General features: G+C 40.1%; 1 protein-coding gene across 5 annotated transcripts in view; it reads left to right on the top strand.

Moving 5' to 3' along the window:
* The first annotated feature begins 10,616 nt into the window (after positions 1-10,616).
* The window catches only part of LOC149212335 (pre-mRNA-splicing factor ATP-dependent RNA helicase DEAH1-like), a 425,880-nt gene continuing 416,435 nt past the window's right edge, over positions 10,617-20,061 (top strand). For all 5 annotated transcript variants that reach the window (XR_016250762.1, XR_016250761.1, XM_089391822.1 and 2 more), the window contains exons 1-3: positions 10,617-11,323; positions 11,447-11,611; positions 11,737-11,867. Coding sequence is in view for 3 of the 5 variants with exons in the window: in XM_089391822.1 (XP_089247948.1) it covers positions 11,512-11,611; positions 11,737-11,867 (231 nt within the window). In the remaining 2 variants the exon portion in view is untranslated. The remainder of the gene's footprint in view (positions 11,324-11,446; positions 11,612-11,736; positions 11,868-20,061) is intronic.

The raw sequence follows: 20,061 nt of genomic DNA, 5'->3' as shown, positions 1-20,061 counted from the left end.
TGCCTTAATTTACTTCAAAATTTCCTCAGGGCTGTATACCATATCAAATTTTACATAACTTGTAAGTATTTTTTAGGTTTTACAATAAACTAATGGCATAAGTAAATAAAGAGTACATACCTCATAGGCTGATACCACCAATCTAGTAGTTTTTAAGCATGCCATATTCACAGGCTAACAAATTCAACACTCAACACTGCAATAGGGTAAAAACAAATTCAACAGTGAAGTAGGGTAAATTAAAAGATTGCAGGGATGTTATTGCTTTTCCCAATTAGCAAGAAAGAGCAATCACAGAGGAAAATGTAAGACCATAAAACACATAGTAAATTCTAAAGGCGAAAGTGGTAACTGGACCCTGGTAAATTCTAAACTGGACCCTGGTAAATTCTAAAGGCGAAAGTGGTAACTGGACCCTGGTAAATTCTAAACTAGACCTTGGTCAATTCTAAAGGCGAAAGTGTTAATTGGACCTTGGTAAATTTTAAAGGCGAAAGTGTTAACTAGACCCTGGTAAATTCTAAAGGCGAAAGTGTTAACTGGACCCTGGTAAATTCTAAAGGCGAAAGTGGTAACTGGACCCTGGTAAATTCTAAAGGCAAAAGTGGTAAGTGGACTAAGTGGACCCTGGTAAATTCTAAAGGCGAAAGTGGTAATTAGACCCTGGTAAATTCTAAAGTTGTTTCACAAGAGAGTGAAATCCAATGCTAGTAAATAGGTCATTAAATTATGTCATCAACAACCAGATCTTGAAAGAATATAGCACGCTAGCCAGCTGTGCCGTGTGCCATAGCCCTGTAGTCCCCATTGCCCAATGCCCATAATGTTCCATTAATTCTCAACAACCAGATCTTGACTCCGTAGGTACAGAGCAATCCGATTGGATCACCCATGATTAGATTTTTGTAAACTCAACCTTAGTTATAATAAATAATTTTGGGGATTAGTAAATTCTAGTACAATAGATTTTTACGGTTTGGATTTTTAATTAAACATCAAAATGACGGGACCCCAATATATTTTAGACGTCAGATTTGAAGTGCAAAAATTTTCACCAACCGTAAAATATGTGCTGAAACTTAAAATATGTCTTGTAGGATGTCAATTTCCAGAACTGGTTGTAATCCCTTAAGTGTTGGATGTCATCCCCTAAGGGATCTTGGCCACAATTGGAAGAACCGTCTAACACATATTCAAAAGTTAAATCAACGTCATGGGCAGAAGAACCATAAGAGCATTAATACGAGCCATATTCAATGTCTAAGCCATCAAAGTACTTCACACAACTATCATCTTCAAGTGTCTACCAAGCTTTTGATTGTATACATGTTACTATACTTAGACTCGGGAGGGTTATCAGGCGACCCTCTTAGGTACTTTCAACCCTAAGGGGATGACTAGTTCTCAGACCAACCCTTTCAAATGATAGGTGCAAGTATTAGGTGTTATGACTTGGGGTTTACTTCACCAAAGGCATCATAATCTTATACTAAATTATGTAAAACCATTATCCATGAGCACCTTTGTCAATAGAGTGATTAGTTGCTTGAAGTATCTTCCCTTGCCTTTGTTTTTCTAAGTCCCCATATTTTCTTTTCTCTTTCTTGATATGGGTTGTTTAACAAGATTCATTGATTTGTGTTGAAAATAGCAACAAGAAATGCTAAAATTAGCATTGCTACAGATAGCATTTCAGGATATTCCAATTTTAATTTGTCCTTGAATTAAAATTGAGAGTTAAATTTCGAATTTAGTCTCACCAGCTGTTTGAAAAATAATTAATTAATTCATCTTGAGTTAATTAGTTGGAGAAATTCAAACATGAAGTCTTTGTGAAGACATGCAACAGTTATCCCTTTGATTGAGGAAGTTATCCCTTAATTAAGGAGATAAGGATGAGTTGTATTTGAGTTGTAATTAGTTAGCTCAGTTAACTGAGTTAAGTCCAATTAAATTAGTTCCAAACAGTTTGAGGAACTAATTGTGAGTTCAGTCAGTTAATGCATGCATTCATGCAACTAGTGTTCTCCAGATAACTGAATATTCTCTCATAAATAACTCATGCATGTCAGTTCAGACAAAGACCCAGTTGAGATTAAAGACAGGGACATTGTACTATCAGTTGGAGGAATTTTCTTATAAAGGAAACTCATCCATGCAGAAGGAACAAGGTTCCTTGAGGATTGCATAGTTCTGGAAGGGTGTGAGATCAGTGTGAGAGATCAGTGTTACACTTGGTAACAGTAGGATCACCCAGGAGAAACATCGCAATGAAATCGGAGGCTTGGAGGACAAAGGAGAAAGCATATGTGTTGTCTATTTTGTCTATGAGCAGTAGTGAGGGATTGTACTGAGAGTTGGATAGCTTGAGAGCTAAAGCTTTGTGTAATCCTGAGATATTTCCACTTGTATGATAATACATATAGCGGGGTTTTTCGCTGAGGCTTTCCACAGAGTATTCTTATGTGTTTCATGTGTGATTGAATCTTCTTCTCTGTTATATGTGTTCTGTTTGATCTTTCTCAAATGGATTAAGCTTCTGCAAGTTTGATAGTAGAAGTAGATTAAGTATTTTGCTTTAGTACATTGCATAATCAGTTTAATCTATAGTGAGAATTTCTACATGGTATCGGAGCAAAGGTGATCAAAGCGGAGAACATTATACAAAGAAGGGAGAACTTCGAAGTTTGAAGTTCTTGATTGTAGGTACAAAATCGATTTCTTATCACATCTCAAAGTTCACCAATGGCGTTCAATGGCTTGAGACTCGAGTATGCCCTCGATGGCAACTTGAATTACGTAGCATGGAAGGATCACATGGAAGCGGTATTAGAAGACAATGGTTTGAAGTACTTCATTGATCAAGAAGTCCCCAAGCCAGCTGCAGCTAATGCCTAAGAATTGGCAGGATGGAAGGAATGTGTGGCAAGAGCGAGGAGGATTCTTCTGGAGGGAGTTCGAGACCATATTGTCTCGAGTCTCCATGGGAAGGAGAATCCGTTTTTAATGTGGAAGACATTGAAGGACCTATATCAGAACAACAACGACCAGAGGAAGTTGGCGCTGAAGGACAAGCTTCAGAAAATCAAGTGTGAAAAGGGCGACACGATTTCTACATATCTGAACAAGCTCACCACCTGCAAAGATGAGCTTGGAAGTGTAGGAATCATGACATCCGATGATGATATGCTGAGTCTTGCTCTCCTCAGTCTTCCTAAGAGCTGACATAGCTACCAGGACTCAATGAATGGAAGAGAGAAACTGCCAGATTGGGAATGACTGTGGTCAGATCTGATGCAGGAGGAGATCAGGAGAAGCACTAGAGATGGTTCTTCATCCAAGGAGGATGAAGAAAATATGGCCTTAGCGAGTAAGGCAAGGAAAGGGAAGGAGAAGGATTCTCATCCCAAATCGAGTTCTTCTCATGGTGGGAAGAAGATTGACAAATCTAAAGTGAGATGCTTTAATTGTCATGAGGTGGGCCATTATGCAACTAATTGTCCATTGAAGAAATCCAAGAAGGGATCCTCGGAAGGATCTGAAGGTGAGGCATTGGCCTCTCAGTTCGAATTGGATTTTACCCTCATCGCATGCATGGTTTCATCGATGATGGGTTGTGGTTGGTTTCTTGACAGTGGAGCCTCATTCCACATGACTGGTGATAAGAGTTTACTCAGTACCTTGGAGGAGAAAGACTTCAAGATACTCATAGAGATGGGTGATGATGAAAATTATAGTGTTTCAGGAGTAGGCACAGTTGCTTTTCAGAGGGAGCATGGAGCTCTTATTACCTTGACAAATGTGAAGTATGTGCCTGGACTAAAGAAGAACTTGGTATCGATCGCGATGTTGGAGGACAAAGGCTACAATGTTGCCTTCAGTAGGGGAAAGGTGTTCCTTAGACACATCATCACAAGACAGGTGAAACGGATCGGTTCACGAGTCAAGAACCTGTATGCTCTTGAGGTTCAAGATGCATGCAAAGCCTTGAGGAGTAAGGAAAATGTTAGAGACTTGGTGGTTGAGAGGGAGAGTAAATTACCTCTCAACATGCAAACCCAGAAGAAGTCTCAGACAATTGTGGAGGAGCCACAATTGGAGATGTTGAGAGGAGACCGAGTGGAGGCATCCACTCATGCAGAGACCTCTAGTAGGGGAAAATTTCGAGCCAAGTGGGCAGAGGGATCACATGCAGCCATACCTCCAGGTGTGAGGTGAGGCGATATGAAGTGATAGCCTCAAGAAGGCTGAAATAGGGGTAGGATCCTTGAGGTACCCAGTCTCTTTGATTAGACCTTGCTACGGGAGCCCCGACGAGGAGTAGCAGGACTAGCTGAGTGGGTAGAGACAGATGCAGATGGAGCGGCAGAGAGAGCTACAGTGCAAGAGTCCTAAGACAGCGCAGAGCTAGCAGGCTGTTGAAAATAGCAACAAGAAATGCTAAAAATAGAAATGCTAAAGATAGCATTGCTATAAATAACATTTCAGGATATACTCCAACTATGTTGGAAATAGCAAAAAATAGAAATGCTAAAAATAGCATTGTTATAAATAGCGTTTCGGGATATATTCCAATTTTGATTTGTCCTCGAATCAAAATTGAGAATTAAATTTCGAATTTAGTCTCACCAACTGTTTGAAAAATATTTAATTAATTCATCTTAAGTTAATTAGTTGGAGAAAATCAAACATGAAGTCTTTGTGAAGACATGCAACAGTTATCCCTTTGATTGATGAAGTTATCCCTTAATTAAGGAGATCAGGATGAGTTGTACTTTGAGTTGTAATTAGTTAGCTCAGTTCACTAAGTTAAGTCCAATTAAATTAGTTCCAAACAATTTGTGGAACTAATTGTAAGTTTAGTCAGTTAATGCATGCATGCATGCAACTAGTGTTCTCCAGATAATTGAATATTCTCTCATAAATAACTCATGCATGTTAGTTCAGACAGAGACCCAGTTGAGATTAAAGATAGGGACAATGTACTATCAGTTGGAGGAATTTTCCTATATAGGAAACTCCTCCATGCAAAAGGAATTATCTCCTTCAGGATGTACAGTTATTTCAAAGGTTAGTGTTGTGTGTGAGGTGAGAATCACACAGGTTGCAGCTGGAGGACCCAGGAGAAACTGCGTAAGGAAATAGGAGACTTGGAGGACTGCAGGAAGGCATATGTGTTGTCTATTCTGTATATGAGCAGCAGTGAGGGATTGTACTGAGAGCTGGATAGCTTGTGAGCTAAAGATTTGTGTAATCCTGAGATATTTCCACTTGTATGATAATACAGATAGCGGGGTTTTTAGCTGAGGCTTCCCCCGAGTATTCTTCTGTGTTTCATGTGTGATTGTTTCTTCTTCATCTGTTATATGTGTTCTATTTGATTTTGCTCAAAATCAATTAAGCTTCCACAAGTTTGTTTGTAGAAGTAGATCAAGTATTTTTCTTTAGTATATTGCATTATTAGGTGATCTACAGTGAGAATTTCTACACAGGCTGCGGCAATGCGAGAGGCACAGGAGTGTTGCACCAGTGCAGGATGGCACAGAGAGGTGTGCAACGGTGCGAGATGCAGGGAGTTGTTGCAGCAACACAGAGGTCAGAGAGGGAGCACTTATTAGCGGCAGAGGGAGCTTCAGCATCAGAGGGTGTTTCTAGCCCAACAAGGAGGTCAATTACTTACTTCTCAGTAATTGAGTTGCAATGCAGTAGTGGGCAACACGATGCAACATGATGAGAGGAGGTGTAGTGTGGACGCAGTGCTGGGAGATAGGACCAACAGTAGCACAGATGCAACAGGAGGAATCAATGTGATTGATGCAGAGAGAGATCAAAGTGACAGAGGCTAGAGCAGTCAGATACTGAAGAGGACAGAGGTGCAGAATTTTCAGTCAACAGAGGCAATAACAGTCAGAGACTTTGATGACAGAGGCATCATTTTGATTTAGGTTGGATATATATTTTTTTTTTGTTTCTGAGTTGCTAGAGCAACAACACTAGGGAGAAGTGTTGCATGCAGAACATTCCAAAGGTTCATGATCGGGATCGAGTTGAATTCCTTTCTTGTTGAGAGGAAGTGTTGAAAATAGCAACAAGCAATGCTAAAAATAAAAATGTTAAAAATAGCATTGTTATAGATAGCATTTCAGGATATTCCAATTTTAATTTGTCCTTGAATTAAAACTGAGGATTAAAATTCAAATTTAGTCTCACCAGCTATTTGAAAAATAATTAATTAATTCATCTTGAGTTAATTAGTTGGAGAAATTCAAACATGAAGTCTTTGTGAAGACATGCAACAATTATCCCTTTGTTTGAGGAAGTTATCCCTTAATTAAGGAGATAAGGATGAGTTGTATTTGAGTTGTAATTAGTTAGCTCAGTTAACTGAGTTAAGTCCAGTTAAATTAGTTCCAAATAGTTTGAGGAACTAATTGTGAGTTTAGTCAGTTAATGCATGCATGCATGCAACTAGTGTTCTCCAGATAACTGAATATTCTCTCATAAATAACTCATGCATGTCAGTTCAGACAAAGATCCAGTTGAGATTAAAGACAAGGACATTGTACTATCAGTTGGACGAAATTTTCCTATAAAGGAAGCTCATCCATGTAGAAGGAACAAGGTTCCTTGAGGATTGCGCAGTTCTGACAGGGTGTGAGATCAGTGCTACACTTGGTAACATTAGGATAACCCAGGAGAAACAATGCAACGAAATAGGAGGCTTGGAGGACAAAGGAGAAGGCATATGTGTTGTCTATTCTGTCTATGAGCGGCAGTGATGGATTGTACTAAGAGCTGGATAGCTTGAGAGCTAAAGCTTTGTGTAATCCTGAGATATTTCCACTTGTATGATAATACAGATAGTGGGGTTTTTCGCTGAGGCTTTCCCCATAGTATTATTCTATGTTTCATGTGTGATTGAATCTTCTTCTTTGTTATATGTGTTCTGTTTGATCTTGCTCAAATCAATTAAGCTTCTGCAAGTTTGATAGTAGAAGTAGATTAAGTATTTTGCTTTAGTACATTGCATAATCAGTTTAATCTACAGTGAGAATTTCTACAATTTATTGTGTAATAATAATGATATAATTCCCCTTTAATGGTAGGTAGTTTATCGCTTCATCGCGAACAAGATGTTCTTTGAGAGTTCGATTTACTTTGATAGGCATGATATGAATGAATACTCTCAGGGATGAGTGTCTAAAGCTATAATTGGATTTTAATCACTGTATATCCTTTTCCATTCTTTTGTATTTTGATATTTGGCTCATGCTTTTTCTTTTCTTTCAACTGTGTCAACCTCAGGTATTTCCAACATTGTGTTCTCATAGGACAAAGCTAATAGTGAACCAATAAGAGCAACTGACAACAATCAATCAAAAGATGGGATAATAAAATGAGGGAATGATGGAAAACATTAATTGTTAATAACATAGGACACTACTATGACTAGAGTCTCATGTTTGTGCCCCTCCTCAGTAGTGAAGGAAAGACCCAAATAAAGGTCACATTAGGCTAGGGCCAAATAATAGCCACCAAGATGGAATAAGGGAACTAGTACACAACCAAAAATAGTTTGTGATCCAATTTCAACCTATGATTCATACAAGAATGCCTTGAACATTGAATGAAAGCAATTGAATGCAAAATGATTATTGTACCTCACAATATATGGCCCACCTTCAATTGATGAGTAGGATAGACCAATGGATATACTCACTGAAGAATGGGTGGGAGGCATATGAGGCTGGTTATTTATTAATCATAGTAGAGGTTGTTGACTAGCAAGTTGCATCATAGAGGACAAATTTCTGGGGGTTACCTATGCATGCGAATGGGTAATAGGAAAGACAATGAAAATGAAGTTGGAGGGATATCAAAGTTGTTGAATTTTGAGAACATTGTTTTGCATGAAGAAAACTCCCATAGTACATGAAATTATGAACTATGTAACTTGCAAACACTAAATAATATATGTCTGAAAGACTTACGTAATCAATTGTGTTCTCTATTATTGAACTATTTTATTTGAATTAAATTATGCGCAACCTTAATGTTTTATATGCCTATATTTATTTCCACATGAAATGATGAATTATGTAACTTGCAAACAATAAATAATATATGTCTACAAAACTTATGTAATCAATTGTATTTTCTATTATTGAACTATTTTATTTGAATTGAATTATACACAACCTTAAATTTTTTATATACCTATATTTATTTCCACAAAAACCGTAAAGATTTTTAAACATAATTTTTTATTGCAATTTTTTTTCTTATATATCCACTTTACCCAACATTTAGTTTTTATGCATGTTATTTTCTTATACACAAACAATTATATATGTATTAGAAAATAAGTTGTGGTTGAACCATATAGGCTAGCTTCTTCTAATGTTATGTTTGTATATTTGGCACCCTTACAAAGTAGTGTATAAGAAACATAAATTGACAAAACCCAACTAAATTTGAATAGAAAATTTAAGTAAATAGGCTCTTAGAGGGAATTTCTATCCATTCCTCCGAAATTTGCGTGCAACTCTTTACAGGTGCACAATGAGGCTAAGGAAATATTACCTTCTGCCCATTGCCCAACAAACTTGTACATTCCAACCCCTATTGCAGGCCTTCTTCCTTTAGGTATTGTCTTCTTCTTCTTACTTAGGTACTGTAATTTCGCCCTACTGTGTCAACCTTGAACTTATCATAATCACACACTCCTTTACACCATGGTGAATGAATAATGGGTGTTTAATGCCTTAACACCTTTGGGGCTTCCATTATCTATACACAACTTGTGTTTCATTTGCAAGACCTTCCAAGCCTAAGTGGACCTAAGTGTTTGTATCACTAACTTCCATTGTGCCCAATGGTTCTTTGCTATGTTCATGATATATTTGTTGATTGTTCAATCTCTATTAATGGTGTGCTTGAAGGGCCACACATCTAACAAGTGTCCCCAAGGTGCCCAAGTGTGCCTAGCAAGAGTGCACCTAACAAGTGCATCTAATGGATGGGAGCCCAATAAATGGATCCCACAAATGTGCTCCAAGTATGCTCATGCTTGAAGACATTTTTGTTGTCCATCATAGCGCCCAAGTGTGGAACATCCAATTCCTTGGGTCTACATGTAGCCCTAAGCACCCAAGTTTATAAAAAGCTAGTTAAACTCTTTATTCCACATTGTTAGTCATGTGTAGAGCATGTGTATGGACACGATTGGTTAGGATAACCCTCTTTGCCTTTCTTTGCCAAGTTCCTCTTAGTGTGACAAACTAATGCACACTACGACAATTTATCAGACATTTGATATATTTTTTTTAAAGGATGAGTATTTTGCATTAATTCAAACTAGTTTGAAGGCCAGGTCCTTTTACAGATAATGCTAATTCTTCTTCTTTGGCCCCCAATAAAATCCAAAAAACTCTAATACATTGCATACTATTGGCTACTTCTGCATACAATATCCAACTATACTTATATTGATGCCAAAATATGCCCAAAAACTTAATATATTGACACTTCATTCTACACCAAACAAAAAGTTGACATACCACCAAATTCAAACAACAAGAACATGTGGACTAGGAGCAAGATTTTTAACACTTGTATCATTATGCAAACCAGAACACAATATAACTTGAGAGGCACTGTCTTTAGTTGGCTCTATAACGTTCTCCTTCTTGTGCAACTTCACGTCCTCCAAACTGGTTGGTATGCCTAGAACTTCACGCAGGGTTCCAACTGACCTTTTTTCGCCTTCAATTCATCATCATGCAAACAAGCAGACAAAACATCCTAAGTGATTTGCAAACGATTGAAACTACCTTTTAAGTTTATATTAATCATTGACTTGATAAGGGATGCATTTAGGGCCCAAATTTTTCATGTCCTACCAATATTATCCTTGCGCCAATTGCGCTGCCTTATTCGCCATTTGTTCAACCAACATTCAAATGTCTCTTTACATGATAAAATTCATTTCTTTCAAAGTTGGTCAACAACAAACCAATCCTGTGTACAATGGGAGGTATTATTTGCTCATGATTCACTTGATACTTGTGGATTTGATGTATGAAAATCGAGTCCCCAAATACCATTAAAGTTCTTATCTTATTCTTAATGACTAGTTTTAAACCTTACCAAAGTGCTAAAAATTATGCTTGATTGTTAGTCATTGCACTGAGTACTCATGAATAATCAAACTCCCTTTGGTTATCGAGACCATATATAACCCCACCCCCTTTGGTTATCGAGACCATATATAACCCCACCCCCTTTGGTTATCGAGACCATATATAACCCCACCCGCTCCTACCTCTCCCAAATACATTTAATATATTCATGTTATATAACCCCACCCGCTCCTACCTCTCCCAAATACATTTAATATATTCATGTTATATAACCCCACCCGCTCCTACCTCTCCCAAATACATTTAATATATTCATGTTATGCTTAAAGCACTCCAAAATCTATTTTTTAAGTATCAAATTCCCCTTAAAAGCTCTCCTCATTTGTGAATGATCACTAAATGAAATAATTATACAATAGAAGTGCTTGGGACTATTCAAGACCAAGGCGTAAGTCATTGATAAACATTCAACCGAAGCAAACTCAATGTGAAGTTGCGACATATAATGAAATTGGCATAAACAGAAAACAGACATATCTATCTGAGAGGATTTCCAAAAATATGAACACATGAGCTCTTTCATTTTGAAGAGCTCCCGCTTCAATCTGCACCTCCCGCAGTCACACGATTAGTTCGAAGTTGAGCGCGCTGCAACTCAAGCGTGGAATCTGAACTATTTTATATTCTATGCCACTACCAGGTATCAGTAATAAATTTTCAAGCGGACCCGACTTTAGCCATATCTCTGTTATGTTTAAACTTTGGATCAGACCATAGATTAGTGGCTTCTATGACGCTGTGAATTCACTTGGGGATTAATAGAAGGGACGAAAAAAATATTCGTGGACTTGGTTTAAACAGGTTTTCTCAGTCACACCAATTTTTCACCACTCCAACTAAGGTTATCATCGTGCAGCACCTGCTCAGCTTTTAAATGTCGAGTGAATTGATGAATTCATTTCACCACACAAAAATTGAAATTATCGGAAGCAGGAAATACCCTGAAGTGAAAGTCTTTCTGTAATACGAGGATTCTTCCTCTTTTGCTACAATAGTGAATAAAGAGCTCACAGTAGTGTTGGCTTCGTCAAGTAAAGTCTGATTTGGTGACTGAAGGATAGGGTTTCAGGGCTTCTCAGTGATTTACAACAATGAATTCGTGACGTCATAGAACATTCAAGGTAAGAATTCAATATGTTTCTGTGTGAAATTTTTTGATATTTGACAAATGCTGTTACTGCTATATACTTGCAATGGCATTATTTAAAGCCCTTGGGCGAACTCTCTGGATTGCATTTGAACAGGCCCGGAAATATCAGAGGAACATTTGCTTTGCTTCTCACAATTGATTTCATTCCATTTTCTCATCATGGCGGACGAAAAGCGCCTACAAATATGGGTTTCCGATCAATTGCACATTCTTCTGGGCTATTCCCAGCCAGCAGTGGTTTCTTTTGTCATTGGCTTGGGTAAGCATGCTATTCTGGGAACGTGGAGCTTGGAATTCTGTTTTGGCATTGAAATTTCTTCTTTGCTCCGGTTATTGCAGGGGACACAATTTTTACAAATTTGATGACATGCTGTATATTTGCAGCTAAGAAATCATCATCAGTTGCAGACGTGGCCAGCCGACTTTTAGAATATGGTCTTCCATCATCTTCAGAAACACAGTCATTTGCGAATGAGCTCTATACCAAAGTACCACACAAATCAGGTGGCATGAATGTAAGTAATCTGTCGCGACAAATCCACTTTAATGTGGGTTCCCAAATTTGGCCAAATTGTGCACATGTTCATAGCTCTATGTTCACCGGGGTTTGGGCCGGGCTTATTATCATGGTGATGCCCCATTTTGATCACGATAGAGTATAATTTTTTCCTTTTTAACACTCACTCAAACATGATATATGTTTGTCTAAAGAGAAATGGTATTTTAGTCAAAAGCACCAAAGCTGGTGCAAGCGTTACATTCCAACAAAATAGGTTGCCTCAGCTTACCTTATAATTGATTAAGTACAGGATGGCTCTAGTCTGCACCTTTTATACAATCCTGCATAAATCGTTTAGCCCTTCCCTTTTATGTAATATCCCTTAGGGTAAAATTGCCACAGGGTTTGAAAGAGTACCTGACAAGATTTGTATACCCACAAGTTGTAGACCAATTGATTTGCATTGAGTTTAGTCTCCACCAAGTCTACTAATATCACAGTTTGCTTTTCATTTCTTGCAATTACAAATAATATTAAAATTCAATAAACAGTGTAACCAGTGTTTAGTTTCACCAATAACTCATGCACATGATACCAGTCCAACAATACATAATGGGTTATAAACCCCCAGTCCTTCCAATCTCACACTAAAATTCAGACTCACAACAATTGCTAGCAACCCTACTGTCCTAATACTATTGGTCTGACCTTCAACCAGCTTCAGTACCAGTCTTGGCTGCCTCTTTGCTGCTTCTTTACTGTCATTGTCAGTCAGCCAGACTTGTTTGCCAGGGATAATGCCCATAAATGCTTGAGGCTGCAAACAAAACCTCAGTAGGGTTTTGTTACTCTCAGTCAACCTTTGCTGTTGCAGATCAAAGTCTTCAAGGTGGCCACAACCACAGGAACAATCTTCCGTAAACTTTGCAGCCTCAGGTAGGCCCCAGGATGGTCTTGCTACCAAGAATTCCTCCTTGGATAAGTCTGCTGTCACAGGAAAATCACCCTTAGGAAGGCCGCTGCGACAGACTAGGGTATGAGTCCTCAATTGACCAGGGATTAGGCCTTATGCTGTCTAGTGTTATCACAATTGACTTCAAATCCCTGCGCTGCCAGAGAAGGGTGCTTGAAGAAGGTCTGCTGCTTCATCTGATGGTTAGGGACTAATTCACTGGCCAAACAAATTTCTTGAATGCCCCTCTGCTGCAAATTTAGCCACAGAACTCTTTGATGCAATAAAATATATGAAGATGCCACAGAGATTATGCTAAACAAATTATAGAGAAGGAATTGGCTAGGGTGGAATCTTTCACCACTGAAACCAATAAAAAAAGGGGTCTTAAAACCCTCAGAGCCTCTGTTCACAAATCAGAAAGATCAACAATCCATGATGAGCTAAATGATTTCTCTTCCCTTTGGGGCCTTTTTTCCTAATGTTAGAATTTGCATGCACCCGAGGTCTGGTCTGTCTTAACTAAGCATAAACACACTAGCAGTGCCAAACTTCAAAATGACTTGCACAGTGGAAATGTTACAACAATCAGATCAATGATAGTTCACAAGAGTTAAAACCCCAAATCTTGTTCTTTATCACTTTAATAAGAAAATCATAGGACTCTTGTACCAGGGATCATGGCCCTTTAGAATCCCAGTGCAATGCTAATAAAGAAGGTCTGTCCTTTGACCAATAACCTAGGACTAAGGCCTAGTCCGTTAAGCTCTCATTTGCCCATAAAATACAATAAATATACAACTGTACTTGTTGTTGCTTTCCTTGGCAACGAGTCCTCTACAATCCTCTTTTGGTACTAGGTCTGCTCCTTTAAACCTCTGCTATCAACCTATACAACCAACTCCCTTTGCCTCTGCCTATGTCTCTTTGAGCTTGGCCTGTCCCTATTGGTTGCAGCTGGTTTTGCAGATCTGCGGTCCCTGTGGCCCTCCTGTAGCTCCTGCGGCTTGGCTTGTCTACGAACCATAGAACCAAACCTAAACCTTCCTCGATTGTTAAAATTGGCAACTAGGGCCAAAGTCCATGTGGGTCATCTTATTTATGGCAGCTGATATTTTTCTTGGATTCCTCTCGTCGAGAGGTGTAGGATTGATCTAACGATCATCCGATTCCGACATGTATTTATGGAGATATGAATTTATTTGTATATACTTGACAATTTGTCAAGGTCGGCCAGCAAGATAAAGTGTGTGGCACACCCCCAACTTAACCTCAACGATTCATATAAAAGGAAGATACCTTGTGGCATTATTACACATTATCTCAACACTCATCTTCTCTCTCTTCATCTCATTGGGCCAGCGTAGGAGCAGTGTCTCTCACACGTGCAAGAGGAAGGACGATTTTCTATTTTAGGGCAGCATGGACTGTTTCTAGGGCAGCATTGACTTTATGGGCAGCGTTGCTCCTCTTTCTATTTTAGGGCAGCGTGGACTGTTTCTAGGGCAGCATTGACTTTATGGGCAGCGTTGCTCCTTTTTCTATTTTAGGGCAGTGTGGACTGTTTCTAGGGCAGCATTGACTTTATGGGCAGCGTTGACCAAGGATCAGGGCTGTTATTTGATGCGTTGACCAAGCGTTGACCTGTGCATGCTGTTTGGGCGCTGTGTTGATCAACGTTGACCAAATTGTTGACCAGCGTTGATTGGTTAGGGCTGACTGCAGGCTGCTGATTATTGACTGCCGTTTTGACCGTTGACTGAGGGCTGTTTTTGGTTGCCGAAGTTTGCTGTTGAAGACTGAGTTCTTCAAGGTTTACTAGAGGTCAATCCGGGGCTGTTTCACTAGCATCGACTTTTCTGGTTGCTGATTTATTATTGCTGATATAAAATATCAGACTCGTGATATTGTACTATCTCTCTCTCTCTCTTCTGAATTATTGAAGATTATAGAAGAATTGATCAAAGGGTTTCTCCACCTTGGGGTTTGTCCTTGGCTAGCCGCCACATCTGGTGTCTCTTGTCTTGGCTTGTCTTGTGTTGATCTATTTATGTTATATCAACATTTTACTTTATGTTAATGTGATTGCTAAACAGTGAAATTGACATTGGGCTAATAAGAAGAAATTGAAGTAAATTGCACTAAGCATAGAACATACCATAACTTAACATGGTATCAGAGGTGAGGTGAAGACAAATTCCAAGCAAGAGCAATCACTGAAAACTGTTGGAAAAAGTCTTAAGACTTCATGGGTTCCTCATCACACTTCCCTGCCGAAGTTAAGCTCCGTGAGAAGTCTGACTATCACTGATGTCTCTCGATCTGACATTAGAAGAGCAGGAAGTGTTGGACTATGTGAGAGGCAGAATTACAGAGCCTCCATCAAATGCACCGGCTGCTACAAGGAACAAGTGGACTAAGGGTGAAGTCAAAGCAAAGAAGATCATCCGGGACTCTATTGACAAGCACCTGGTGGCCTATGTTTCCGAGCTGAACACCTCCAAGGAGATCTACGATAGATAGACTGGTAAGCTTGTTTAAAGTTAGTGATGCAAATCAAGTTTTGTTCCTCAAAAATAAGCTGAAGGAAATTAAGAAGGGCAAAGATGAGGATATGCAATCCTACTTCTTAAGGATCACCGAGATCAAGAATGATCTCCTATCAATTGGGGAAGTCATTCCTGATAGGGAACTGACTATCACAACTCTTGGAGGGCTCCCATTTGAATGGTATGTATTTAGAACCACTCTTCTCAACAATAATGTAATTCCAGGATTTGAGGAATTGATGGTGAGATGCATTCAAGAAGAGACTAGGATGGAAGAGCAGGAAATGCCTTCATTTAAAGGCAACCCCACTGCTTTCTCCTCTCATGCTAAAAGGAGAAATAATTCTGGGTCTAAATCCAAAGGAAAGGCCGGATTGAAAGGTGGAAGGAAGGGAAGATGTTTCGTTTGCAATAAATTCGGCCACTATGCGAGGGAGTGTCCAAATAGGAAGGACACATCTCATGACGATGATCAAAATCACTCTTGGGGCAATTCCAACCACAATCAAAGGAATGGCAGGTTCAATGGCAAAGGAAAGAGGAATGCCGGAAATCAAGGAAGTGGTCAACCCTCCAAGAAGGCAAGGAACTCCAAGTATGAATCTAATGTTGTTAACAATAAGCAAGATGAATATTATCTGATATCGACCCTCTCTACTACTTCTCCTCCGGACTCGTTGGGCAATTGGCTTATTGATAGTGGTGCCTCAAGGCACTTCACTGGTTACAAGGAAGCTCTCTCTAATCTGATAGATAAGGAGACCAACCTAGAGATTATTCTTGGAGATAATTCCACCTATCCCGTAAAAGGTGTAGGGAATGTTACTCTTCAATTAAATCAGGGTAACACAATTCATTTGCAAGAAGTCCTATATGTACTTGATCTCAAGAAGAATCTGGTGTCCATTTCGGCGATGGAAGACAAAGGCTACAAGGTGGCCTTCATCGATGGCAAGGTATGTGTATGGGAAAAGAATTTTAAAGATGCTTTCACTCTTGGGTTTTGAGTTGACTCTCTATGTCAAGTTGGAGGAAGTCCATTGGGAGTCATGTCTTGCAACACAACTCCTCAGTCTGAACTATGGCACCGGAGGTTTGCCCACCTTCACTATAAGGCTTTACCTGATGTGAGACAAATGGTGACCGAGATGCTCGAGTTTAAAGTGGAGCAAGAAGGTGTATGTCCGGGGTGTGCCGAAGGAAAACTCAAAAGGGGACCATTCCCTCAAGTCATAGCAAGACCTCCGACATTTTGTAGTTGGTTCACTCCGACATATTTGGTATGATGCTTGTGAACTCTTTAGGAGGATATTTATATTATCTCACTTTTACATATGACTATTCTCGCAAGACGTGGATATACTTCTTGAAAAAGAAGGATGAAGTGTTCTCCTGGTTCCGTCACTTCAAAGCCTTGATCGAGAATCAAACCGAGAAGAAGATCAAGATCTTAAGGACTGATAATGGGACCGAGTATGAATCCAATGAGTTCCATGACTTTTGCAAAGAGGCTAGCATTAAGAGGGAGACCACAATACCATACACTCCTGAGCAAAATGGTGTGGCGGAAAGGAAGAATTGTATGATTTTGGAAGCTGTTCGTTCCATGCTCCATGATCAAAGGCTTCCGAAGTTTCTATGGGCCGAAGCTGCAAATACCGCCGTATATGTTCAAAATCGATGCCCTCATCAAGCATTGGATTCCAAGACTCCCGAAGAGATGTTCACTGGTAAGATGTCTCTCATTTTAGAATTTTTGGAAGTCTCGTATATTTTCATGTGCCGAAAGAGAAAAGGAATAAATTGGGTGCATCTGGAAAGAAGGGAATCTTCGTGGGCTATAGCGAAAATTCTAAGGGCTATAGAATCTATGTGGCTGGTCAAAGGGAACTCGAGATTAGTCACGACGTCACCTTTGACGAAGACATGGCTCGTAGCAAAGTTGACAATCTTCCTATTCTAAGGAAAACTAAAGAAGTTGACACCAAGAAGCCGGATGAAAAGGAAGATGAGACGATGCTTGAAGTGGAAGAACCTATGGATCCTATTGATCCTCCTCTGCAAGAGCCTTCCTCTTCTAGGAAGAGGCCCTCATGGCTTAGGGGGACACTTGATGATGCCAAAGGACACATTGCACCCAGAGGGACTTTCTACGAAAGTAAGAAGCCGACCAGGTATTGGGATACTTGACCATTATGAGCATGATCATTCAAAATGAGCCTTCATCGTCCAAAGAAGTCGTGAAGCATCAAGTATGGAAGGATGCTATGAATGAGGAATATGAGTCCATCATGAAGAACGATGTTTGGGATGTGGTCCCCAGACCCTAGGACAAAACAGTTGTCACCTCGAAGTGGCTTTACAAAATAAAGCATGGAGCTGATGGAAGTGCTGAAAAGTGTAAGGCTCGTTTTGTCGCTTGTGGCTTCTCTCAAAAGGAAGGTATAGATTATGACGAGATATTTGCACCCGTTGCTCGATACACCACCATCCGCTCGATCATAGCCCTTGCCGCTTCGCAAGGATGGAACCTACATTAGATGGATGTCAAGACCGTGTTCTTGCATGGTTCGATCAAAGAGGAAGTCTATGTGGAACAACTCGAGGGGTTTGAGATTCATAATCGGGAATCTCACGTATGCAGGTTGAAGAAAGCCCTCTATGGGCTGAAGCAGGCACCCCGAGCTTGGTATGAAAGGAGCGATAGCTACTTGATGAAGCTAGGATTCACTAGAAGTGAAGCCAATCCAAACCTTTACTTTAAGGTTGAGGATGATAAGCCTCTCATACTGGTGTTGTATGTTGACGACCTCTTTCTGACAGGTGTAGACCCTCTCATTCACAAATGTAAGAGGGAGTTGGCTTCCGAATTTGAGATGAAGGACCTAGGACTGATGCACTATTTCCTAGGGCTGGAAGTCTGGCAGAAGCCAGGGAGATTTTCCTATCTCAAGGAAAATATGTGGTGAAGATATTGGAGAGATTCGGTATGGTGGACTGCAAGCCCGTGACTACCTCGATGGAGCTTGACTTCAAGAAGTTATGCGGTAGTGCTGCCGGACCTGCTTTGGGAAATGCTACCGAGTATTGTCAACTCATAGGAGCATTGATGTTCTTGGTGAACTCCCGTCCGGATATATGTTTTGCAGTCAACATGTTGAGCCAACATATGGTTGAGCCTCACCACTCACATTGGATTGGTGCCAAGAATCTTTTGAGATATCTTCGGGGCACAATCACTCATGGGTTGAGATACACTGCCAGAGATGTGAGGCTACATGGATATACTGATGTTGATTGGGCAGGCAGTGTGGTGGACCGAAAGAGCACCTTCGGGTGCTGTTTCTCTCTGGGTTCTGCCTCGATATCCTGGATGAGCAGGAAGTAGAAGTCGGTGGCTTTGAGCACCGCTGAGGCAGAGTACATTGCTGTGAGTATGGCCTCTTGTGAGGCTGTCTAGTTGTGGAAGCTCTTCAGTGAGCTGTTTGGATATACATTGGATACTACCGTGATCCTTTGTGACAACCAGAGTGGGATTTGATTATCTGAGAATCTCGTATTTCATGATCGCTCCAAACATATCGATATCAGGTACCATTTTATCCGGGATATGGTACAACGAGGAGCAATAAGGCTCCATCATATCGGTACAGATGAGTAGGTCGCCGACATTCTGATGAAGCCCCTAGGAAAGGTCAAATTCTTGACTTTCTGAGAACGACTTGGAGTCATTGAGAGACCCTCGTATGAGGGTCCTGTATGATGCATGCATTGAGCTCTGGGAGCTCCGGGGGGCTTGGGGTACTTCTTGGAGCGACAAGCGACCATAGGGCGACTCACCCTCCCCTAATGGTGCGCTGTGTACAGGGTGAATGGTTCAACCTTCCCCTATGATACCCAGTGGCGACCTATGGGTAGGATGAGTGGTTCTCCTGCTGAGGCATCCTACCCATGTAGTCTGGTACTCATGGGAAGTACCTATCATTTGGCCAATGAGTAGGGAAATGAGGATAGGGACCATAGTAGTATTGATGGACGCATAGTGTATCTACTGTACTACCTATGCTAGGATGATCGACATTGATCTGGGATCAATTGGAACTGATTTCAGGTCAGTAAGAGTGATATAACTCACTCTCTCTTGGAACTGATTTGGGATCAGTAAGAGTGGTATGACACACTCTCTGGGATTGACTTCGGGTCAGTAAGAGGATGGTATGATACATCCTCGATCATTTCTTCTTCTTCATAGTTCAACAGAGCAGAGCCGAGCAATGCATTTGATGGTAGAGATAGTACCGACGGACAAATGGATTGGCAGATGGAGTTCTCCCTAGTTGAGAGGAAGTGTTAAAATTGGTAACTAGGGCCAAACTCCACGTCAGCCATCTTATTTATGGCAGCTTATATTTTTCTTGGATTCCTCTCGTCGAGAGGTGTAGGATTGATCTAATGATCATCTGATTCTGACATGTATTTATGTAGATATGAATTTATTTGTATATACTTGACAATTGCACTCTCTTTATCTGGGACTGACTTCGGGTTAGTAGAGGATTGTATGATACATCTTCAATCATTTCTTCTTCTTCATAGTTCAATAGAGCGGAGCCGAGCAATGCATTTGATGGTAGAGATAGTACCGACGGACAGATGGATTGACAGATGGAGTTCTCCCTAGTTGAGAGGGAGTGTTAAAATTGGCAACT

The sequence above is a fragment of the Pinus tabuliformis genome, chromosome 1_1 (genome assembly GCF_031772625.1).
Source record: "Pinus tabuliformis cultivar Carrire ecotype Pingquan chromosome 1_1, CPIR1, whole genome shotgun sequence".
NCBI classification, from domain to species: domain Eukaryota; kingdom Viridiplantae; phylum Streptophyta; class Pinopsida; order Pinales; family Pinaceae; genus Pinus; species Pinus tabuliformis.
This window is presented reverse-complemented; position numbering and strand designations above follow the sequence as displayed.